The sequence below is a fragment of the Pongo pygmaeus genome, chromosome X (genome assembly GCF_028885625.2).
Source record: "Pongo pygmaeus isolate AG05252 chromosome X, NHGRI_mPonPyg2-v2.0_pri, whole genome shotgun sequence".
In the NCBI taxonomy this organism is placed as follows: domain Eukaryota; kingdom Metazoa; phylum Chordata; class Mammalia; order Primates; family Hominidae; genus Pongo; species Pongo pygmaeus.
In genome coordinates this window covers 35,330,568-35,355,773 of record NC_072396.2, presented here as the reverse complement: position 1 = coordinate 35,355,773, position 25,206 = coordinate 35,330,568, and the positions used below count along the sequence as shown (strand labels likewise).

At 39.1% G+C, this 25,206-nt stretch overlaps 1 protein-coding gene across 1 annotated transcript in view; it reads left to right on the top strand.

The window, feature by feature from the left end:
* The first annotated feature begins 9,813 nt into the window (after positions 1–9,813).
* Positions 9,814–25,206, top strand: part of TMEM47 (transmembrane protein 47) — a 30,306-nt gene continuing 14,913 nt past the window's right edge. The window contains exon 1 of the mRNA XM_054472850.2: positions 9,814–10,335. Within this exon, the coding sequence (XP_054328825.1) occupies positions 10,110–10,335 (226 nt within the window). The 5' untranslated portion in view covers positions 9,814–10,109. The remainder of the gene's footprint in view (positions 10,336–25,206) is intronic.

The following is a 25,206-nucleotide window of genomic DNA, read 5'->3' as shown; positions in this document are numbered from 1 at the left end:
TCTGAATATATTTAAGAATCTGCTTTATCTGTCTAGCTTTATAAAAATTGGTGATATCTTGTCAAGAAATAATAAATGGTTATCAGCTATCACAGCTTTACTTAGTTCACTGTAGGGCAGTGGTGTCAAAACACAGAATGATGGTGTCAATCATCCTGATTCAATGTCAGCCATGAAAAGTTGATCCCTCCAAAGGTAACTAGCCTGTCCTTTAGTCTTAATTATCAACTCTAGTAATCAATGTTTTATTTCTCTTCTATTTTTTCTCCTAACCTATCAACCATTTATATATAATTGAACTTTTCTAATTCTATTTAAAGTAAATTTTACTTGGCTTCCACTTTAATTTTCTCGCCATCATTCTAAAAACCCTATATTCACTATCTCTGTACATCATGTCACCTGGATCCATTTTTCCAAATGCCATCTCTAACTTGCTTTGGCTTCCATAAGCAGCTTCTATTCACTGCACTGTTCATGGGCACACCATTTTTTGTTTGTCAATTAAGAAGACTATCCTAAAATCTGACAACTGGGTTGGCTAAAGATAAGGGATTTAAAAGGAGCTCAGAGAGCAAATGTCAACATGGCCACAGTTTGAAACCACAATGCAGCTTCATCCTCTTACTTTAACTAGAGATATCATTTCCAAGTCTGTGACCCTTCCTATTTGATAGTCTTTATCAGTGAGGATTAGCAGCTTTTTTGTACTTTGTTTCATGATGTTCTTTCAGAGGACTTGGATAAATGAACTTTTGCTTTTTACTTCTAAATTTCTAGTAGTTTATTTATGCATTGTGAAGCTGTATGAATGTCACAAACTGAATTCACAAGAAGCCATATGTCACTCTTTTTATTCCTCTGTCTTAAAAGTTGGTGTTTTAGGTGTACCTAGAGAGACATCCTCATTTATCTTATCAGCCAATTAATACATTGTCAGAATCATGGGTTGCACTGAGAATCACAGCCCCCAGTAGTGGGAGCATAACAAAACAAGGTGGTTTAGAACAATTGAGTGAAGGGTACACTTATGTCAGCTAAAACAAAGCTGACTCATCATTGTCAACAGGACCAAAATGAGTGACAAATAGAGCCTGCTGAGAAGTGGACATGAAAGAAACACCATTCACCTGGTCACCGCATAATGTGTTGAAAGGTAGTGTATAAAATAGCGAATTTTTATTCTCTTAACTTTGATACAGCTACTGGGGTAGACGTTGAGCCCTAAGAGGCCTGAGAAGATGATGTGGATCAGCACTTTTCAATCTTTAACCTGTGCAAGAGTCACTAGGAATCCCGTTTAAACTACAGATTTTGATTGAGTAGGTCTGAATTTGTGGTGGGGCCAGAAATCTGCATTACCATCAAAACCTCCAGGTGATGCCAGTAATGATGGCATATGCACTTCATGTAGCAAGAGTTTATAGCACTAGCGATGGAAACTACTGAATGAGCACTGGGGAGAGAAAGGAGGAGAAGGCTGACAGAGAAGAGGGCGCAGATGTGGGTTCTGATGAGCCAAGCAAGATATGGAAGTCTTTCCTCTTCATTGTGTAGCAACCCTTTCTTATGACTTCTCAAGCAGTCAGAAAAGTCTTGTATTAACTCAAAACTAAATAGTGCCGTTTGATTTGTTTTTTTCCAGAAATTGGCAAAGGGGCTGGCATTTGCACCTAGGTTTTCAAGGGGAAGAATTCAGTGTAAGATGCAGAACCAAATACAGAGACAAGAAGAAGTAAGAATTTTGGAAAGGACTTTGTACTCTGAAGGATCATAAAATTGGAGATTTGAGCAAAGTTTACCTAAATCTCCCAGGGACCAGGAGGCCCTCGTTGACATCTGGATTATAATAATATAATAATCATGGTTCGTGCATACCACATGCCAGACACTACATCTTATGTAAATTACCACATTAATCCTCACAACAGCCCAGTGACGCATCATATCATTTTATAAAGGAGGGAACTGAGGTTCATGGCGTGCTCAAAGCCATACAGTCAGTAGGTTCAAAAGTGAGTATTTCAACCTTGGTCTTGATGAATTTAAAGAGATTCCTATTCTTATTTACCAAAGATAAGAAAGCTTGAAAGGAGAGGGGGAAAAGTGTGAAACACGTAGACTAGAGAAAAGTCGAAAAGAAAATGATTCAGAAATGACATAAGCACAGATCTTCATATTGTTCTAACATTTTTCCACCTATGTTTGTTTGGACATGAATCAACTGACATTTTGAATTTTGACAGACTGTAGACACACCACGCAGTAATACTCACTTTACAGACTAATATTAAAAGGTGAAATCTAAAGGTGAGAGCTACACTGAAAAAAAATTCCTAAGAGAATCTTTATTCCACTATCCTCAATCCCCTGGTACTGCTGACATTTAAGACTAGCTTTTGGAAACTCAAGAGCAATAGCTTAGCTGCATTCTTCTAAGTTGGAATGTGAGTATAAACTGTTGTAGGTATTCTTTCTACTAAATGCTTTTTAATTTCAGCTTTTCCTTTAGTTGACATTGAGCCATCACTATACTTTAGATGTATGATTTGGGGTCACTTTTGACCCCATTGTACATGTGAGTCCTTCAGACCACAAAAGAGAGGAGGTACCCATACTTCCTATGAAGGAGAATTTTCTGACACTACAGATACAGTGTCCATCAGGAGAACACTGGGGAAGGGCTCCCAGCTACAACAGTTTTGAGATTTTCTATATTACGAAAAATAAGCACATGGCAGCGAATACAACAGTGCTGGTCATCTTGTCAATCAACATCTATTGCTAACGTGGGAAACTGACAAAATAGGACTCAAATTCAGGAAAGGGGTGTCTAAGCTGGAAATTCTTAGACTTTTTCCATCTATCTGCAAGCATCTTCCTTCAAAGGCACAAGGGCAAAACGTCTCTATGAAGACTGTCTATGAAAATTCACCAAGAAGTCCATAAAGATGGATTTGACTAAAATTTAAAGTCACAGATAAAGCTTAGCTAACCAGCTCCAAGAAGAGCAGTGGGGGAGGGCAAATAACTTCCTGATGCCTTCCTTCTCTACTCTGACCTCTTGATCTGTGTCTCAGTCAACACCTAAGTCATGAGTCTACACTTAGCCCTCCAAGCTCCAGGAAGAATAAGCTAAGCCTGCTCATTCTACCAATGTTTCAGCTATTCAGGGTAACTATTTCTGAGGCTATGGTGTTCCATTTTCCATTTAGTTCCCAAGCACAGGACACTCCAAAACAGATATAGAAATGATGTATCATGATGATGATGTCCAAGGATAACCAAAATTCCACCATGATGAGAGTAAGTTGGTAGACATGCACTTGCTTCAGTGTAACCAGAAGATTCAACTTGTAGTTGTAAAAACAAGGAGACAGAAAGATTAAAACTGCAGTAATGATGTGCTTGATATACATACACCTGGTCATTTCTTCACATAGCTTTAAATGAATACAAATACAATACAAATGTGGAGGAAGAGTTGTGCCTATATGTAACCATTGTTAAGGAAATGAATGCTTGACAAGGAAATGGAAAAGGCATTTAGAATTGGTCCCAATGAGAATAGTCTAAGTTTCCCATATTCCTACCTCCTGGTCATCTGACGCACACTTCTTTCATTACAATGAACATATTTATTTTAAAACTAATCATCGTTTCCCTCTCATATCTTTTAGTGTTTCCAATTCCATGATTTGTTTTCTTTTTTTGTGGACAACTATATTATTATGGTCATAGATCCTACTGTGAAACATCAATTAATCTGAAATCAAAACAGCATCTAATGTGAATAGTAAATTACGTGATATTATTGACTGAAATCTAACTAATTCAACATTTTAGTACATTTTTAAAATAGAAAAGACATTAGAAAATAATAAAATTTTGATTTTTAGATGCAGGGTTATTAATTTTTATAAATGGTATTTTTTAAATAAAAGCAGAAACAGCAACTATCAATCACCGTCATTTATGATAATTTTAAGCCAAAAAATTTGCAACAATGCAACAAGAAATCCCAGAAATGAAACAGAATGGACCAGAATCTGGAACCCTCTTGACCTCATTAATTACCATAAATATCAGGTAGGCCTCATTATATTATGGTTTCACTCAAATCACAATCTTTCTGGAGTGGACTTCAAGAATAAAAGTATAGTAAAGAGAGTAAACCTCTAAAGTGCTCTTTTCCATTTCTTATTCCTAAAGTATCTTGTTGACCTTATTACTTGTTCCACTGGACAAGCAATGGGTACAATGGTGTTACCTTATTCACAGTTTTGCTTTCCTCGGTTTCAGTTACCTAAGGTCAACCACGATCTGAAAATATGTTAGTACAGTACAATAAGATATTTTGAGAGGGAAACAGATATTACATTCATATAACTTTTATTACAGTATATTGTTATGATTGTTCTATTTTATTATTAGTTGTTATCAATCTCTTATTGTGCCTAATTTATAAATAAAATTCTATCTGAGGTGTGTATGTATAGAAAAAACACTATATATATGGTTAGGTACTATCAGTGGTCTCAGACATCCACTGGGGTTCTTGAAACATATCCCTGAAGATAATGGGAGGACTACTGTATTTCTAATTTTTCAATGAATATTTAATTGTTTTTTTCTCTCAAGGAATCTGTTTGTCCCTCCATTCAACTTCTTCTCTCTGAGAGCAAAGAGGTCTAACCAGCGCATGTCTGGATGTGATCCCAGTGCTGAAATCTACAGTGTATGAACAACTTTCCAGGATCTGGGAGGAGAAGCACAACTGAAAGAGCCCAACCAGGTGGCCCTGTACCCAATGGACAGAGCCTACTCTATATGGATGGAAGTCGGAAAAACTGGAGGATACCTTCCCACTGCCCATCTAAAAAACGGGCTTAAGATTGGCAATGACCAGTGGCTGCTGTGACAGTGACAAATTGGGAACTTGGACAATGTATGAGATTTGTTGGGCTTGAAAACAGTAAATAATTTTTTCCTTCCTAATTGGTTAAGTCCTTAATGGTTTATCCCACATGACTGAACTTAAGTAGTTGCACATTTCAACTGTTAAAAAAACACAGAGAGGGTGTACTTGCTGATAGGCTATAAGCTAACAGCATGACAGTAAGTTCTCTTTATTTTCTTAAGACCAGTTCAACATCTGAAATGTGTTCCCCACATCTCTTCCACACCTTCTACCTCCAGCTATGACACCTTCCACTTCCCTGATGAACTTTCCAATTTCTTCCATTTGACCTCAACCTCTCACATTACTGACCTGTTTCTGTGGCCTCAATGGTTCAAGCTTGGAGATTATCTCATCCTTTATTTCAGGGTTCAGAGAGGAACAACTTCCTGCCTTTCCCTGGCTACACAACTCATACACCCAATTTTCATGGAGCTCCTGTACTGTGTGACTCTAGTTGTAGCCTTTGCCCCATGAGGTCCCAGGACAGGGGTGATCATGGTGATATGGTGCCTCAGCTAGCCTCAGGTAAAGGAGGTGGCTTCTGGCCTTTGTGTGATGTGACAGTGCAGGGCAACAAAGCCATCCCTTTTAAGAGATCATAAATCTCCTTGGCTAGGGACTTGAATTTTCTTCACAGTTCAATCTCATTTCTCAAATCTGGGCCTATTTTAATTTTTGTTTCTGCCACACACACACACATATACGCACACACACACACACATATTCACATATATGATACATACATAAGATATATACATAAATCTTAACTGCTTCCCACCCCAACTACCACCCACTTCCAGTCAGATACTTTTTGGGGGGTAGGTTTTCATTCAATGTTTGCTAATTTTGGAATCTCCCATTCTACTTTTCCCATTTTATCTTTTTTTTTTTTGAGACAGAGCCTTGCTCTGTTGTCCAGGCCAGAGTGCAATGGTGCAATCTTGGCTCACTACCACCTCTGCCTCCCGAGTTCACGCGATTCTCCTGCCTCAGCCTCCCCAGTAGCTGGGATTACAGGCATGCACGACCACACCCAGCTGATTTTTGTATTTTCAGTAGAGATGGGGTTTCGCCCTGTTGGCCAGGCTGGTCTCGAACTCCTGACCTCAGGTGATCCACCCGCCTCATCCTCCCAAAGTGCTGGGATTACAGGCATGAGCCACTGCAACAGGCCAAGTCTACTGTCTTTTATATGAAACTTTTGGGGCCAGCTATGTTGGGCAATTCATGATTTTTCAGATATTTGAAGAATACTATGGTGCATACACTGTAAATTTTACAACAGGATCTCTGCCTACATATTTCTTCACACTAAATGGATAAATTGAAACCATAGATAGCCTCACATCAGTTTGAAATATGTTTTCCCACTGTTGGGGATCAGAAAGCTCTAATCTGAGAAATAGATGCCTCTATATTAGCTAATATGAACCCTATGGTTAAGGAAACAAAATGACTTATGGGTCTAGGGTTCAGGGCCTAGCTAGCATGGCCAATTTCCAGATTCCTACTGTTCTGAACTTCCAAACAATAGGAGCTATCAGACTTCTACTAATTCTAAGTTACAACCTAGACCACTGCAACTCTGGACATAGTATGGGCCTTATAAACATTCTTTTCTGATAAGCAATTACAGACCTTAAGCCAGTTTCAGCCAGCTTATAGAGGCTGCATAGAAACTGTCTTTGTGTCATACAGTTCACCTTTTGATGTAAAGAGCCAAATGCCACCTCATTTTAGTGCTAAGACCCTGCCCCAAAGTGAACATGGGATGTTACATACATGTTTACCCATTGTGCATGCTTTCTTCTCCTCTGATAAATATGTGTAGCTTTTCTCCCAAACTTGCTGAATATATATGATTATATTTTGTAATATGGACCCCGTGAGGTATAAAACCCAACCTGTCCTTCCCCTATTCAAAGAGGGAGCACCTTCAGCTCCTGCCAGAGACCTTCTCTTCCCAGTTTGAAAACTAATATCGACAATAAAGCTCTTCTTTCTAGTATTTAGCCATCCTGGTGGTCTTTTGGATGATAAAACAAAACCCCCAAATATGGTGCTTTGACATACTGAACTCAAGAATCAGCCTCAATGTCTCTCTCTGACTTTTCTCTGCCTCTCTGTCTCTCTGACTCTCTTTGTTTCCTGAAGCACCAGGAGGAATTCCCTCTGGAATTTCCTTATATAACTAAGAAAACTCCCTTCCAAAAAAATGCAATTATCTTAAGACCCCTTCCCTTGAAATCTCTTCAAATAACCAGGAAAGATTAACCACCCAGAAGAGACTGGGAGTTCTCACTATGTCAGGACCAACTTTTCATCTATTCTTTCCGGGGCAGTTCAGAAATTACCTGGGAGGCTCAATCTGCATAACAAGACAACCTTTGTTCACAGTGACATTCTGCCCCTCACCTTACTGCCACCTTCCCCAGAGCTCAGAAAAACTTTGTTTCAGGCCATGTTCTTTGGGCCCAGTTTCCCCTGGCAATCATTTACTCCTACACCCCTCATCTCTCTTTCAATGAAGAAGGATATATAAGCATCTGGACCTCATTGTGTTATTGGGTAATCACACTCCTATGATTTTTTTCCCTGTGCACATAAAATAAGTTTTATATGCATTTTTTTCTCCAATTAATCTGCCTTTTCTCAGTTCATTTTCAGTGAACCTTCAGCAGGTGGAGAGGAAGTGTCCCTGTGCCCTTGAGTTTGCTACAAATATATGAAAAGAAAAAAAATACCTTTGAGAGTTTGTTGTATTTTGAAATTGAGGATTAGGGATGGTTGATGGGCCTATGTTGTGCAAAAATTCTATAAATTATTAATAGAGGAATAGAGTTTTTTAAGGAAAATTTGGCTTTTTGTTAAAAATGGTTTACTTTTCTAGTTTTGGAGACAGCATAGAGACAATTTTTTTAGATAGTATAAAGAAGGATGGAGTAACTCAAGTAAGCAGTTGAGAACAAGCCAGAAAAAATTAAGCAAAAATGTGGGTAGAGGTGGGGGTTGGGGTAGGGGTAGAGGGAAAAGAAAGCCTGCATTGAAGAGAATAAAGAAAACTATTGGCTAATTGGAAAATAAACTTATTAAAGAGAAGATGATAGAAGTTGGAGGCAAAATAAAGATTTCTTTATATCTTTGATAGCATACTCAAGACATTTTCTTATTACTTTTGAATACACATTATAAATCTAGATAAAAGAACAGTCACACAATCCTGGTCACCTATTAATTGTCCCGGTTTGTAAATTTTTCAGTGTTCCCTAATTTTTTAAGGAGAATATGCACTTAGGCTTCTTTCTAGTTGAGAAGCCAAGAAGCCCTTTGGGATTCGGAGGTTAGTGAGCTCTGGATGCTCTGGGCATTCTTTGTTAAGGGTCCCGCAATAATTAGCATGGTAATGATTGAGAGGTGGGAGAAAAGTTCCCGAAATTGTAAATATAAGAAAAGCCCGGGCGTTTATTTTACATTAGGTTCGTTCTCATTTGACACTAACTCGATTGTTTCTTAGCCCAAAATGTTGCTGCAGTCAACATGTGTTCAACCTATGGAAAGATGTGGTTGGGGGAAAATAATTTTTATCAACCAAAAGTATGAAATCTTGCAACATTGAGGATTGTGTTTCATAAAAGAGAGAACATGTTTCTTGCATTCTTCAGCTCTTAACCACTGTTTTCGGAGTCTCACCAAGTTTTTGGGATGACTAAAGATCTGGAAACATCGTCCCTCCTCATTAACGTATTCAATAAATTATTTATTTTATAGAAAAGATGGAGATGAGTCAAAGAGCTACAAGAGACAGATAACCCACCAATCACATGCTGAACCAGGCAATTACAAAATTTCAATTTCAATTTCAAGAGGTGTTTAGTCCTCACATAAGGGGGAAAATATGGTGCATCTACTTAAGAACAGGACGATGTCCTATTGTGCTGAATCCTTAGCCCTTAGATGCTCAACAAATATTTGTAGATTGCTTCGTTTACCATGCAGGAACTATACACATCACTTTTCCTATTGCAGGTCCTGGGCTAGATCTTGCTAAGGACAAGGACATCCTAATACCCAGGAGGGGAATTAGATCCAGCTTGGCATAATGCAAAGCGGAATTAATAAAGGTTTTAGCCAACACCTAAAGGGCAGAGCAGTGGAGATGCAAATAAGATTTACTTCATATTTTGCAGGAGCTCTCATTTCCTTTTTAGCGCCTGCGTTTTCAGAGCAAATGCCCTTCATAGGGGGGCGCAAAAGCAGGTGAGCCCAGAGAACACAAGTGGCAGCAGGCTAGCGTAGAAGTGAGGAAACAGGGAAAACCGGGGGACTCCTGGGCCCGTCCTGGTTTTGAAAAGAGGGCAAAATGCATTTAGTCACTTTTCTCCTCCGTCCTGCAAATCTCTCAGGATGTGAAATTGTCCGGGGAGGGGCGTGTTACATCACTGAGACAGAGGACCTGTCCTTGCTCCAAGAGGCACAGCTTAGGAAACCTAGGAATCCACCTCTGGCGCCTTCTAGAAAACGGCCCACTCCTGCTCCCTAAGAAAAGGAAACCCACGTGACTGGGCGAAGGGGCAGAGCCCGGCGACCTGGAGCCAGTGAGGCTGGGGGCCGGGCGAGGGCCGGGCGAGGGCCGGGCTGGGCGCGGGGCTGCTTCAAGGAACTGCCGCGCGCTGCGAATCGGGGGCGCGGGCTGGCACTGGGCTCCGCCCGCGGGCCAGAGGCGGGGTAGGGGCGGGACAGGCGCGAGCCTCCGGCACTGGGAACTGGAGCCGAAGCCACCAAGTGCTGGCCCTCCGCCCCTCCCCGTTCGGCACCGCCTCCTGCAGCCCGGGGAGGGGCCGGGGCGGAGCGAGCCCGGCCGAGCCGGGCGGAGCGGGAGCGGGCGCTGGCAGAGCGCGGCGCGGGGCCGGCGGCGAAGGTCCGGGGTGGAATCGACGTCGCTGCGGCTGCCGACTACCCACACCCGGCCGGCCGCCTCGGCAGACCCACCTTGGCCGCGCGGCAGGGGGCGCGCAGAGCCCCGAGGGAGCGAGTCCCCGCGCGTGGCAGCTCGGCGGCTTCCCCCCTCGGGAGGTCCGGCTCCCGGCTCTTCGGACCCGCCTGGCGTCCTCGCCTGCGGCGGGGCGGACGAAAGCGGCGCCCAGGAATGGCTTCGGCGGGCAGCGGCATGGAGGAGGTGCGCGTGTCGGTGCTGACCCCCTTGAAGCTGGTCGGGCTGGTGTGCATCTTCCTGGCGCTGTGTCTGGACCTGGGGGCGGTGCTGAGCCCGGCCTGGGTCACAGCTGACCACCAGTACTACCTGTCGTTGTGGGAGTCCTGCCGGAAACCCGCCAGCTTGGACATCTGGCACTGCGAGTCCACGCTCAGCAGCGGTGAGGGCCTGGCGCGCCGCGACCCCTGCTTCCCGCCCCGGACTGCCCCGCGCCCCACTGCCAGGACAGTCACCGCCTGTCCCCACGTCCTCGCATCCCCTGCCCTGGCCCGTCCCACCCCGTCCAGGCCCTTCTCTGATCCTGGGGCTCCCGCCACCTCCCTGGCATCCACCCCTCTTCCCTCCCCATCCCTGGTCGCCAAACCTAAAGCGACAGCCCACGCCCTCTCCCTTCCCCGTGGCCATTCCTCCTGTTCTGGAGTAACACGTACGCTATTTTGGGTATTTGTTATCATTTGAGGCGAGAGCCATGTGGCTGTGTAAAAAAAAATGCGACGCCTTCCACACCCCCGTTAAAAAAGAAGCAGGCAAAAACTCCCCAACTCCACCGAGATGCTGCGGGGGTTCTCTGTTCGGTCTTCCCCACTCTTTTTCCCTCCTCTCTCGAGGACGAATTTGCCTAGTGTTCACATTTCTGCCGGTTCCACTCCACCTTATCTGCGTTTTCACCAATGTATTTCGGTTTGGATTTTATTTCCTTACGTTTTTGATGGATATGAAGAGTTGAGAGAGGGACAGGCTTGTTTTCCTTTCCTTTTTTGGTGACGCCGCCGTTGATTGTGAGTTGCCTTTCTTTCTCTGCCACTCTAAGTAACTCTTCTCTCCTCCAGACCTTTCTTTTCTCCATGAGCTACTCACAGATGCCTAGAAAGTTGTGCTTTATTCCGCCAGCGCTGAAAGCTGCAAATGGATAAGATGGGGGTGGGGAGTGGAGAATAAGGTATCTACTGAGGCTACCAGTCCCAGGGTCTTTACTGCTTTACCGCCTCCCTGACCTTCCAGTTGCCTTCCCCGGCGCCCCAGTTATGCCCTTAGCAGAAATCTGTCAACTTATGATTTCTCGCTACAAACCCCTTCCTTTCTAATTTTGATTCTTCAACTGCTGGTGTCAGCGAAGAGAAAGGGGAATAAAGAGAGAGGACCTGCCGGCGATTTTCTTTCTTTCTCTCTTTCTCTGTTTCTCTCTCTCTCTCTCTCACACACACACACACACACACACAGACTGACACACACACACATAGACACCTGAGAAACTCATTACATTCCTTCCAGTTTCATGTTTTCTCTGGGACTATTTATAAAGCTTTCCTGGAAACCTTTCAAGTTGTAACAAAGTTGAAATAGCACAAAAAGCCACAAAAATCTGATTTTCTTTTGTCTTTGGTTTCCTGTTATAACACAGGAAAATTTGACTAAGTTACTTCTGTAAATATAATTTTGTGTTTAAAAAAGGCTTTTTCTTTGATACTACCTCAAAATTCCCATTGAAGGGTTTCCTCTTTGTTGGTTAATTCACTGTGGAGGGAACTGGTTGGCAGCAGGAGGTCAACATTTAGGTCCTTCAATTCCTTCAGCGTTGGCTGTTTACAACTAAAGATAAAATAAATCGGCAGAATTTCTTTCTTCGGTAACCAGGGGATCCAAATAAACTTTGGCGAAAATATCTCCTTTCCCCTCTTAAATAATAAAATCTATGTAGGAATGACAGCTACTGCGCGACTCCTTGGCAACGTGAATGTTTTGCCCCTTTCTCTCTGTCTCCTGAAATAATAGACCCCTGATTGCATAAAGACTTTTCAGATAGGTTAGAGAAACCAGTTTCAACTCACATTTGCTTTTCAAGCCAGTACCCTTTTTTCTTGGCCAGGAATGTAGGGAATGGGGAGAAGCCAGCTCGAGTTTGTAGAGCAACATACAGTGTTTGCTAACCTTTTCTTAATTGCCTCCATACCCATTTATCTCAGCTTTTTTCCTCTCTAGTCAAGGAAATATGGAGACGCAAGCTTAATGCAAATATAGCGGTAATAGCACTCTGCAAAGTAAAAATCAAAGGCAGGCCCAGTTGGGGATTTTTCCCCGTTTATTCTACTCCCTTGCTGAAAGTCCTAGCCCAGCGTATATTTGTATTTGGATTTCTGAAAATCAGCTTTCATCTTATCTTGCCTTAAAAAAAATAGTTTTCAGCCCAGATAAAGTAGAATTCATAAGCAAATGGGTAAAAAGTAGAGATGGTTTTGTTAGAGGTTTTCTGGAACAAGTTCTTGACTTTGTGTATATATAATAGCAGTTCATTTTTTGCTCTCCACGGTGATGGTGGGACACAGGGCGGGGGTGGAGGAAAGGAAACAAGATAAGGAAAATTGCTCTGTGTCCCCACTTTACAAAATGTGCTTTCTTATGTTATGTGAACTTGAAGCTTCTGTCCACCAGTGTTTTGAAAGGAAGGGGAATGCCCGAATCAAAACCAGCAGTGCTTTTCTTGTCTGTTCCAAAGGGCAAGCAGCTTTTTTCAGTCTGTTTGCTGTGTGGAGTAGCAGAAAACAGGGAGGGAAATGTCTTCTCTGAAGATTTTGAGAGATCCACATCTTTGTCTTTCAAAATAAATTACCTTGGGAGGAACCACCAAGGACAATTTTACTGAAGGCCCTTCACCAGGCTCTTTAAGGCTTAATTAAAAGTGTTTGTCTTAATTAGAATTAAAACTGCTGTGAAGAGGCAGGCCTGTATTTACTGAAGGAGCATTTCAGGAATGTTTCTACTCACAATAGTATGCCCTACTGAGACCCAGTTTCTACTGAAACTTTCCCCTAAGCCATTATTTTTAAACTTGCATTTTAATTTTGGTACCAAATGTGCATCATTTGCTGTTTATAACCTGTTTTATGTTTTTAAGCAAAAGTAGAACCATGCCTCTTGTGTTCTGGTGTATTGAAGGTTGCGTCAGCTCTTCTAGTACGAACCAGTAATCCGGTTGTCAGTCAGCCGTAATGCTTTTCTCTGGTGTTCCAATTCAATGTATGGAGGACAGTTGAGGCACTCATCTTAAGTTCTAAGTGTTCCAGAAAGACATATGAGAAAGCGGCTAATTGACTGTGATTAATGGTGGAAAGAAAAAAAAAAAATAAAGTGTGCTTATTAGGAAGTTTAGAATACGCAGTACTCACATGGCTGCCGGCCACAGAGTTCTTTCTAAGGGTAGTTTTCCCCAGTACTGTTTTGGGGAATGTTTTAATAAACCTTAAATCTTACACAGATTATAGTAATATTTTAGACTTCTGCTTAGTCACATTTAGTTTGCTAACTTTATTTCTAGGATATAGTTGCTAGGATTTCACAGCAATTACAAGAATCCTTAGTGTAAATAGGATTGGCACAAAGTGTATACAGAATGCTGATGCCCTAAATTTGATATCAAATGTGCTGTGTAACCTCCAAGGAGACTTTACATTTCTTCTTTAAAATGTATAAATACATAGCTATTTCATATAAAGCAGATGGCTTTTTGGTGTCTGTGTAATTTGTTGACTAAGGAAAAAGCAAGGACATACAGATGACCAAATGAACACTTTTACTAACAGTAATTTAGGGATATAACAAATTCATTTTTCCGTTTTTTCATCCACAAAATACTTGATCAAATAGTACCTTTTTTCAAGGGATATTGTTAACATCATTCACATACTATCCTAAAAATAGCTGCATTTGTAACATGAGTCACTGGTAGTTTTGAAATGGCAGTATACCATATGCTAATAACAGGTGAATATTATCATTTCTAATTGACAAGAAATTCTTTTTAAAGTGCTTTGTATGTAGATCTTTTTTTAACTTTAGTATGAAAAGCTACTTTAAAAGGAATTTATAAGAAAGCCTATCTTAGGTGTTAAAGATAAATGGAACTGCCTAACCACCTGCACGTCTTAGCAAATCTGAGATATAGTGATTCTGAGTTCAAACATGTTTCATCTGTTCATATTTTGCATTTATTCCTTAATTCAAAAACACAATTTCATTAGGAAACCTCGCAATGTGATTTGCTCCGGGGAAGGTTCAGCTTGTTGCTTGAAATGTGTTCATATTGATGCATTTTTACAAATAGCTCCGCAAGCCTGGAAGTCACTATCGTTATACCCACTTCTGGCTTCCTTGAAAAGAACATAAGAGGAATAAATGCAGTTTTGTTTAACCTAGACATCATAGACAGGTGGACAGTTAAGAGTACCAGAGAGCACCAAAACTTTCTCCACTGATAAGCCAGAGAAAACCAAGTATAACTTATTTCAAGATCTTCCTGATGACTTTCTCTTAATGTCTTTTAGATTTTCAAGTTCCTTAGATTTACTTTTGCAAAGGACATTTTAATTTGTGAACAGATATAATTTCTCTTTTGCTCACATTCATAGAAGGATTATAATCCCCAGGGAGCCACTTAGATCAGTCTTGGCAGCTAAGGGATTTGATGGGTGTGGGAAAAGCCTGGCCTTTCGTAAAACATTTCAAAACAAAACAAAAACAAACAAAAGCATATCTCAAGCAATAGATTTTACTTGCTGTCGGGAATACATTTCAAGAAATTTCCTGCAAGTTTCTGTTTAATAGTAAGACCACTTGCAGAGACCATAGATATAGTCAGTGCTACTAGACATGTTAGTGAAAGGAATATAGATGCTTCAAAATGTGTCTCTGGAATACCTAACCTAAATACCACAGCAGGGAGCTCTCTGAACCACTTCTGGTTCTGAGGGCTACCCCAAAATAACTAACCGAATAAATAAATAAATACCACAACAAACTTCCATGTGAGCTATGCTACATTGTAATGTAATTCTGTATCAGAGTAGAGTAGTATTTTGGAGAATAAATGAGACATTGGATTCTAACTGACCTGAACTTGGCCACTTACCAATCATGTGACCTCATACAACTTAATGTCCTCAAATGGTTTATCATAAAGATTAAATATATGAAAGTGCCTGTTTGTTAGTTTTATGTTTCTTCCTGGTTATATATTCAGAAAATCCCAGTGATACTTTTATCAATAATTGAAGATTTTTCCTCTTTAAGTAGTAAAATCTCTGCACTGCATAATGCATTGCATAATGAAGTACTTAGTTAATTTCAAATTTAAATTTTGATATGCATTACCTAACATTTAACAATGCTCTTGGTAGATCATGATCACAAAACTATTATCGTTTTATTCAGTCCTATTACAGGCCAGACACCTCAGTTATTCCCAATGTCACAATAAACTTGCAAGGTAGCTAAAGTTATCCCTATATATTATTGAGGAAACTTTGGATTTTTGTTAAGATTACCAAGGTCTCAATTAACCGGTGGTAAAGACAGATTCTTACCAAGAGTATTCCAGTTGCTAATGCTGGGAAACTAACCACAACAAAAGTTAGTCGTGTAAAATAACCATTTTATTATACTCATGAATTCTGTGGGTCAGGAATTCAGATAGGACATAATGAGGATGGATGTCTGGAGCCCTTGCGGAAGATAACTTGAATGGCTAGGAACCAGAACGTCTGGAACTGTAGGGTCATTTTCCAAATGATTTCGCTCACAGGTTTGGCATCTTGGTGGGGAAAGCTGTGAGATACTGGGCAAAGCTGTGACTCTCCCTGGAATGCCTACAGGTGGCCTTTCTAGCACTGTGGTCTTAGGATATTGGAATTCTTACAAATTGACTGGGTCCCGCAGGACAAGAGTCATAAGAGCCAGACTCTCTCTGAACTAGGCTGAGAAATCACACATCTCTTCTACCACATTCAGTTGGTTACAAAGGAGCCATATGGCCAGCTTGGATTTAAGGGAAGGAGAATTTAATACCATCTTTTGATGGAGCAGTGGCAACGTCACATTGTAGAAGAGAATGTGGGATAGGAGTTGCTGTTGGGCCGTGTTTGGAGCACACAGTCTGACACTGAGTCTAACTGCAAATCTGCATTCTTTATTGCCTTTGAAGAACAACAACAACAAACAGCCAACCAGTTTGTCTTTGCTTTGTAGCTTCTGTACTTAAAAACTTTGAATTGATTATATAAATAATGTCTGACTGGGACAAAACCTTCTCTCAGCCAGCATATGGCTTTAATGACTGGTTACTTGTACTTTGGATATGAGATGGAATGAACTCGAGAACCTAACTTTTCCACAAACAGAGAGATACATATAAAACCTTCCAAAATCTTTGGTTTAGTCTCAAACAACCAAGGCTCAAACTGATTATGAATCTGGAATGTAATTTGCTACTTTATGTTGTATGATAAAATTTTATTCTTTTTTTAGAAAGTTATGAATGCATCTGATGATATGCTTGGTACATGAACACTAAAACATTAAAATTCCAGACAGGAGCCAAGTTTTATAGTGCTAGAGAAGTGTTGGAGTTAGAGTTATTTTTTGTTTGTTTCCTTTTCCTTTGTTTTAATAACATAGCTCTTCTCTTAACTACTGCCCATGTATTGAATCTCAGAGTTGTATGTAACATGTTTAAAATAGACAAGATTTTTAACATAATCCAGTCTAATCACATTTATTACATGATTAAGGAAAATGAGGAAGGATATAATGTTAAACACTCAATAGAGAGGATACATTTTGCCATAGTATTTTTGGAGGGTTGGTTTTTAAAATGTTCCGTAATATTGTAGATAACTGTCACTTGGTGTTTGAAGGATTGTTGAATGATGTCATGTATGGAAGCTTGGATGAAGAGGTGAAGGACTGCATGTGAAATAGTTGCCCACTTTTTGTAACATTATTTATCATCCATGATTTGATTTCACATAGAATTAAAGTCTGAAAATAGAATTATATGTGTTGATAAATACATTTCAGATGTTTATTACCATCAAATTTACATTTTAACCATGACTAGTGCTTAAAAATAAACACTTCTACTTTAAGTTTCTCCATGATGGGGTACGTTAAAACAACGGCTTGGGGCCCGGGCGTGGTGGCTCACGCCTGTAATCTCAGCACTTTAGGAGGCCGAGGTGGGTGAATCACAAGGTCAGGAGTTCAAGAACAGCCTGACCAACATGGTGAAACCCTGTCTCTACTAAAAATACAAAAAATTGGCTGGGCGTGGTTGCGGGCTCCTGTAGTCCCAGCTACTCGGGAGGCTGAGGCAGGAGAATCACTTGAACCCGGGAGGCAGAGGTTGCAGTGAGCCAAGATCATGCCACTACACTCCAGCCTGGGCAGCAGAGCAAGACTCTGTATCAAAACAAATTTGAAAAAGCTTAATTTTTTTTTTAACTTTTATTTTAGGTTCGGGGTACATGTGCAGGTTTGTTATATAGGTAAACTCATGTCACCGGGGGTTCTTCTACAGATTATTTCATCACACAGGTATTAAGCCTAGTACCCAATAGTTATTATTTTTCCTGATCCTCTCCCTCCTCCCACCCTCAACCCTCAAGTAGACCCCAGTGTCTGTTATTCCCTTCTTTGTGTTCACGAGTTCTCATGATTTAGCTCCCACTTATAAGTGAGAACATGCTGTATTTGGTTTTCTGTTCCTGCGTTAGTGTGCTAAGGATAATAGCCTCCAGCTCCTTCCATGTTCCCACAATATGCATGACCTCGGTTTTTTTTCTGGCTGCATAGTATTCCATGGTGTATATGCACTACACTTTCTTCATCCCATCTGTCACTGATGGACATTTAAATTGATTCCAAGTCTGCTATTGTGAGTTGTGCTGCAAAGAACATTCTCCTGCGTGTGTCTTTATGGTAGAACAATTTCTGTTCTTTTGGTATATACCCAGTAATAGGATTGCTGGGTTGAATGGTAGTTCTTTTTTTAGGTTTTTGAGAAATCACCGTACTGCTTTCCACAATGATTAAACTAATATACACTTCCAATAACTGTGTGTAAAGTGTTCCCTTTTCTCCAAAACCTTACCAGCATCTGTTATTTTTTGACTTTTTAATAGAAGCCATTCTGACTGGTGTGAGATGGTATCTCATTGTGGTTTTGATTTGAATTTCTCTAATGATCAGTGATATTGAGCTTTTTATGCATATGCTTGTTGGACACATGTATGTCTTCTTTTGAAAAGCGTCTCTGTTCATGTCATTTGCCCGTTCTTAATGGGGTTGTTTATTTATCTCTTGTAAATTCGTTTAAGTTCTTTATGGATGCTGGCTATTAGATCTTTGTCAGATGCATAGCTTGCAAATATTTTGTCTCATTCTGTAGGTTGTGTACTCTGTTGATAGTTTCATTTGCTGTGCAGAAGCTCTTAACTTTAATTGATCCAATTTTTCAATTATTGATTTTGTTGCAATTGCTTTTGGTGACTTTGTTATGGAATCTTTGCCCGTTCCTATGTCCAGGATGGTATTGCCTACCTTGTCTTATAGGGTTGACAACGTAGTTTACAGTTTATGGTTTTGGGTTTTACATTTAAATCTTTAACCCACCTTGAATTGATTTTGTATGTAGTGTAAGAAAGGGGTCAATCTTCTGTATATGCCTAACCAGTTATCCCAGCATCATTTGTTGAATAGGGAGTCTTTTCTCCATTGCTTGTTTTTGTCAATTTTGTCAAAGATCACATGGTTGTAAGTGTGCAGCCTTATTTCTGGGCTCTCTGTTCTGTTCCATTGGTCTATATGCCTGTTTTTGTACTACTAGTACCATCCTGTTTTAGTTACTGTAGCACTGTTGTATAGTTTGAAGTCAGGTAATGTGATGCCACCAACTTTGTTCTTTTTGTTTAGGATTGCCTTTGCTATTCGGGCTCTTTTTTTGGTTCCACATGAATTTGAAAATAGGTTTTCTAGTTCTGTGAAGAATGCCAGATAGGAACAGCATTGAATCTGTAAATTCCTTTGGACAGTATGGCCATGTTAATGCTATTGATTCTTCCTATCCATGAGCATGGAATGTTTTCCCATTTGTTTATGTCTTCTGTGCTTTCTTTGAGCAGTGTTTTATAATTATCCCTGTAGATCTTTCTCCTCCCTGGTTGGCTGCATTCCTAGATATTTGTTTTTTTTTTTTGTGGCAATTGCAAATGGAATTGCCTTCCTGATTTGGCTCTTGGCTTGGCTAACAATAGCTTAATTTTAAGTTGAAAAAGAATTTCCAAATTATGTGGAAGTCAACCATGTAAGTTTCTTAAATTGATTAAATGAATATTAATTTTAATTCAACAACTTAATTGCATTCTGGCTTTATTAAAAATATGTATTAATTTATCAAAAAAGATTGAATATTCTTTCAGCAGAATTTCAACCTCACACATTAAAGGCACTGACAATTAAATTTTACTAATCTTTTCAAACTATTGGTTCACCTCCCTTGAAAATTAGACAAGGACACCTTTCCTTAACGTTTTTACTCCTAAGTTTGTGTGTGATTTGGGGAGACTCGTAGATCATCAATTTTCTATTCTAATCGTGGACACCAAAGACTCTCACTTAAAAAATGTACAACAAAACCTCCATGGTCTTCCAAAGAACTGGGAAAAAATATCTATATCACCTTTGTCTCTATCAGCTTGTTGACTGTTATGAGGTTTAAAATGATATTTTAATGAGCCATGTTTCAAGAGATCACATATTTATACTTTCTGTTCAAAATGTATGTTTATTAGGCAAAATAGTGTTAAAAAAATAGAAGTTGAGACCCCTGAATTACTTATTCTCTGTACATAAAAAGGGACAGACACAAAAGAACTCAAATTTTCATCAAAGAAGATTTTATTGCCGTCGTGTTTAAGGTCCCTAAACCAAATATTCACCAGAATGCTGTCATGATGCTCTGTGAATGAAGCCTAGAATCTATTCTTAGCTCCTCTGGGTAACTTAAAGGGAGGTACATTCGAATGCTTCCCTCTATTTTCCCATCTTCTCACATGTACTCAATGAGTTAACTTCATTGAAACGTAGTCATTGATTTTCTAGCAGAGGGTAGACATTATTCTGATACAAAGTCAGCCAGTTAGTCTGTGTTCCAGGCATCGTGGAAGGTAGTGAGAATAAAATGATGAGTGAAACAAATGGTGTCTTTTAAACAAATTATTAATAATTAAATAAATGTGCAAAATGCTGTGAAGGAGGAAACAAAGGTTCTACTTCTGCAGCGGGGCATTAAGAAGGAGCTGGTGGGAGTACTAGCTTTGCCAATTTTATTCCTCCATATTTACTAAAGGGATATCTTTATACTGATCGTGGATGGCTGTCTGGCTTTCTTCATTCTACTCTTTGATTATTCTTAGCTCCCCTAAACCCATTACAGTAACTTTAGTTGCTTAGAAGAAGTTTCACCCACTCCTAATCCTGGAGTAGTAGGTTTTCTTTGTGCTTTTCAAAATAATCAAGTTTTCCAAGTTGTAACCTAATTAGGTTTTTATTCAAAGAGTGAAAAAAGAACAATGTTCAAAATACCAGAGTCATCACAACTTTGTAGAAATACCATGATTAGAAATTATTATTGAAAAATACCAGTACCTGTTAGGTAACACTAGTTACCATCAAATGCTAATGAAAGCTTTCAAAGATGGTGCATGGTAAGAAACAGCAGTCATTAGGGGTGATAGTGTCTTTCTTTTTGTCCAAATACTGGAACTTGCCTTAACAGCAAGGCTCTTTGCTAAATACTGTATTCAAATAGTTTTATTTGAGGAAAAAACACCATATGTTATTGTGTTTAGATTATTAATTACATTTCCACTGAATTGTCTAAGACAGAATTCTATGAAGCAGCTAAAATGTTCCATTATTTGTTAAAAATAAAAAGTATGTGTGTTTTTTTTCTAACATCAGCATAAAACAACTCCAAGATCTTGAATGAAATTGTCATTGTTAAACACTAGTAACCCATCTGGCATTTTGGACAACTGGGATTTTCCAAAATTTGGCAAAATTAACACGCATTTTGGTCATTAAGGTTATTGCATCATCTGTTTGGATGGTTACCTGGGGTCATTTATGTCTGTAGTTTAAAATCAGGTTAGCACTGTACTTTGGAGGCAGTCTTTATCTGTGAATGGACCTAAAGGGTAGTATTCGAAATCAAATTGTTGCCAACCTGATTACTACTATGGATATCTAACATAGTTGCTTTTGCAAACATCTATTTTGCTTTGTGTGTCACAACACACATAGTATTTATATTGTAATTGTATAAAATACATATAATTACTTGCCTTAAATTGGATAGAAAGGCAGTATCCTCATAGACAAAGAAATATTTCTTTGCACATGAAAAATTATAGTTTTGATATCAGTTGTTTTAATAAAAGAAGTGGTCATTTTAATTATTGAAATTAGAATCAGAATTCATTTGGCTGCCTTTCTTTGTGTCTGCATCACAGAGTGGTGGAAAATTAATGCAGTATTGACAAATTTAGGTCAGAATGCAACTTCGCCAATAAACCAAGATTTAAACTGCCTCAGTAACGGTTTCAGTTTTCCGCTTCATTAGCCACATGCAGACTAACTTTTAAAAGTTAAGTAGATCATTTGATACCTTTAGAAGTAGTTAGGCTAAGTTTATAGTTCTACACAAAATAGCATTCCATTCTTTGTGTATGAGGATACAGCCTTCCTATCCAAACTCAGAAATGCGTAGCATTAATATTAAGATAAATTCTTTAGTTACGTTTCGTGAAAATAATTAAATGCCATAATTTCTGACAAAGTGAGCTAGTTGGGAAAAAGACGTAGTCTTTGGTGAATAGATGGATAATTTAGGGAATGTGAGTTTGAAATATTCTTCTGTATCTGAGCTTTCTTTTTTCCTTTAGTACTAAACCATCCCACTATTTCCGGTTCCTGATGATAGAATGGGATTGGCAATACTAACTTAACTATGTTCTCAACAATGTAATTTAAATGTTTTGCTATAAATATGTCCTACAAATGAATACAAGTATTTAGAAAAGCTGAATGTTTGCTGGGAATGAGTGAAAATAGTCCAGTCTGTTTGGGTGAATTAGGAAGAATTTGTATATAACTTATAATTCAAGATGATAGGTAAAAATCACTGTTCCAAGTTGTCTAGTGAATTATTTTATTGCAGTTATAGATATAATTTTAGTTAATATAATTTCCTTTTGGAGGGGTTCAAAAATGAAAATACAAGTGCTAGTCTGACAAATGTGAATGTGATTTAAAAATCAGTGTTTTAATTTGTGATGAGAATTATGGAAAAGTGAGAATCGTCCATAAAAACAATGGAATACATTGAGGGAAATACTACCCACCTAAACAGTAGGGCTTCTGTTTATAAGGTTAAAAACTTGTTTTTCCATTGCTTTTTAATTATATCTAATTTTCTAAAAGAAATAGCCATTATGTACTCAGGGATTTACATATAGTAGAATGAATCTCAGCATATAACCAGTAGCTACAGAGTTAAATAAATTAGCCAGTGTTTGACAAGTGAAAGGTTTCTAAATGAGGTGAGTGGAGGCAGAAAGCTTTAGGAACTGGTTTTGTGCATTGCCCTTGGCTCAAAAATATGGAAAACGTACCCTTGTTAAAATTTTGTCTTTTCTGAAAATTGGAAGTGACTTTTGATCATGAATTCTCTAAGGGAATGATAATTCTCCAATTGGACAGTTACAATGTGGTCCATAGAATTTTCATAATGCAGTGGCGATTTCAGACCAGTCTCATATGTTACACTGCTAAAATAAGTCAGCACAATTCTGCAGAATACTAAACCACTTATAGACATTGGAAACTCTGATGCCAGCTAATAAAAATACCTTGAAAGAGGACTTGAAATCAGTTCCTGAGTTGCATCTTAATGTTAAACTTGATGGTGTAGTATAGGGACTGCCTGATTTTTATCCTGTAACTGCGAGGGGAATATAACATTATGTGTATACATTTTCCTGGAGTTTTTTTTTTATTTTTACTTTTTTTTTCTTGTTATAGAAAACACTGGTAGAGAAGCATACACTTATCTTGAGCCTCCACTTCTTTAGGTGCAGTTTGAATGCCCCCAGTGTGTCACTGTGTCAATTTTGCCAAAATTCTCTTGAGAGAACCTGACACGTAACATGGCAGCCTGATTTCAGGTTTGGTTTTCAGATCCGAAACATGCCTCCCATCCCATTCGAGCCCTCACCAATTTATCAACCAAGGATGTATGTTATTTCCTCAAAACTGATTATCACCTGTTCTCTGTGGTCTCAGAAACCAAACTCAGATTTCCAATCAGCTGGCCCGACATTGAACAATGGCGCATTTTAATTGTGCAGAGCACTGCAATTTGTAAAACAGTACCATGGTCATTGATGTTCTGCAGGTCTGGTGTATGTTTACTGTTCCACTATAGTATTGGTATATTATTTATAAAAAGGTAGAAAACTAATGCGGAGTAATAAATCTTTACAGACTCTTAACACCTCATTTGACTAAATACTGTGAAGGCTATAATTGGACAACTAAGACTGATATAGAAATTAACTGATTGTGAAAACTTAAAATGCATGACTTTTTTGAAGAAATGGTGCTGGAAACAGAGAATTTTATGAAATTTTAATTTGTTTTGCAAACACTGACTGTAGATTAGCAAGTATTTGTGGCATGCAAATCTTTTGGTGGAAAAGTCAGGGTAGACCAAGTTTTCTGGTCTCATAATATTACTATAAAATTGTCCAAGTCATGTATATATTCTTGCTAAATCTAGTATTGGACTTCGGATGGTAAGTAAATATCTGTCTAACTGTGTCAATATAAAGCCCAGCCTATTATTTTAATGGCCATTAGTAGGTGTCTATAAAATATTTTTCACTTTTTTTTACTCCCCATATCTTAGTCTTGTTCAGGAAGAGAGAGGGAAATGGTAACTGGCTGATTTACATAGTCCTTGATTTTAGTTCACCTCTTAGGCTGGCACTATTATTTGGACAATGGATTCTAGTTGTTTACTGAAAGAGATAGGATGCCACAGGCCCTGTTTGCAGCTCCAAAGTACCCACACTGAACTTTGAAATGCACCTCAGACCTCCTTGACTATGTTAGCCATATCGAACCACTTTTTCAGCTTCCTGATTGAGGTTAAACTGATCAGCAATTTAAAGTTTTGATTCTGGGCAACTGGCCTGAGTGAATCATTCCAAATGGATATAATGACAACAATTCTAAAACTTGGCACCATTCGCCAGGGATATAGTCTCAATAATCCAGTCTAAGCCCCAGGTTTTGGCCAGAACAGTGGCAGTCATGGCCCATTTCTAGTTTCTTTTGGAAAATAAAATGGCTTTTCTGTTTGAGCAGGCATATCTCTGGTTGTGGACCAAAGGAAAGGTAGAAATATCACAACAGTGGTAATGCTGATGATTCTCCTTGTTGGCTTTACATCTAGGATAACTTTGTCATTAGCCACAACCTCAGTGCTGAAAATAAACAGAGGACATTTAGAAGAAAATCCAGAACTGGTTATGTTTATCTACTTTTTAGAAGTATTTCCTATGCTATAGGAGGTTCTTTTTCTAATTAGGTTCTAGTCCCTTTTACTTTTATTCTCCTGGTGCTTTCTACTATAGCATTTTACTGGTTTTTCAAATGAAATGAAGAATTGCTATATTGAGGAAATGTAACAATATGCGATTAGGAATTTTTTGGAATTTTCTGTCGCTGTATTGGTTAAGCATCACTTTGCATTCCTGTATTATTCATTTATTAAATTAACTTCATTGTGTGTTTTGTAGTTTAAAAGATCTTTACCTAGAAAAAAGTTCAACATTTGAAATGCTAAATGAAGTATAATGGTTAGCAAACAGCAGCTCAGCCATGGAGTCCAAACCAACTCACCACCTGTTTTTGTAGATTAAGTTTTATTGGGGCCGGGCGCAGTGGCTCATGCCTGTAATCCCAGCACTTTGGGAGGCTGAGGCGGGTGGATCACTTGAAGTCAGGAGTTTGAGACCAGCCTGGCCAACATGGTGAAACCTGGTCTCTACTAAAAATACAAAAATTAACTGGGCGTGGTGGCGCATGCCTGTAATCCCTGCTACTCGAGAGGCTGAGGCATGAGAATCATTTGAAC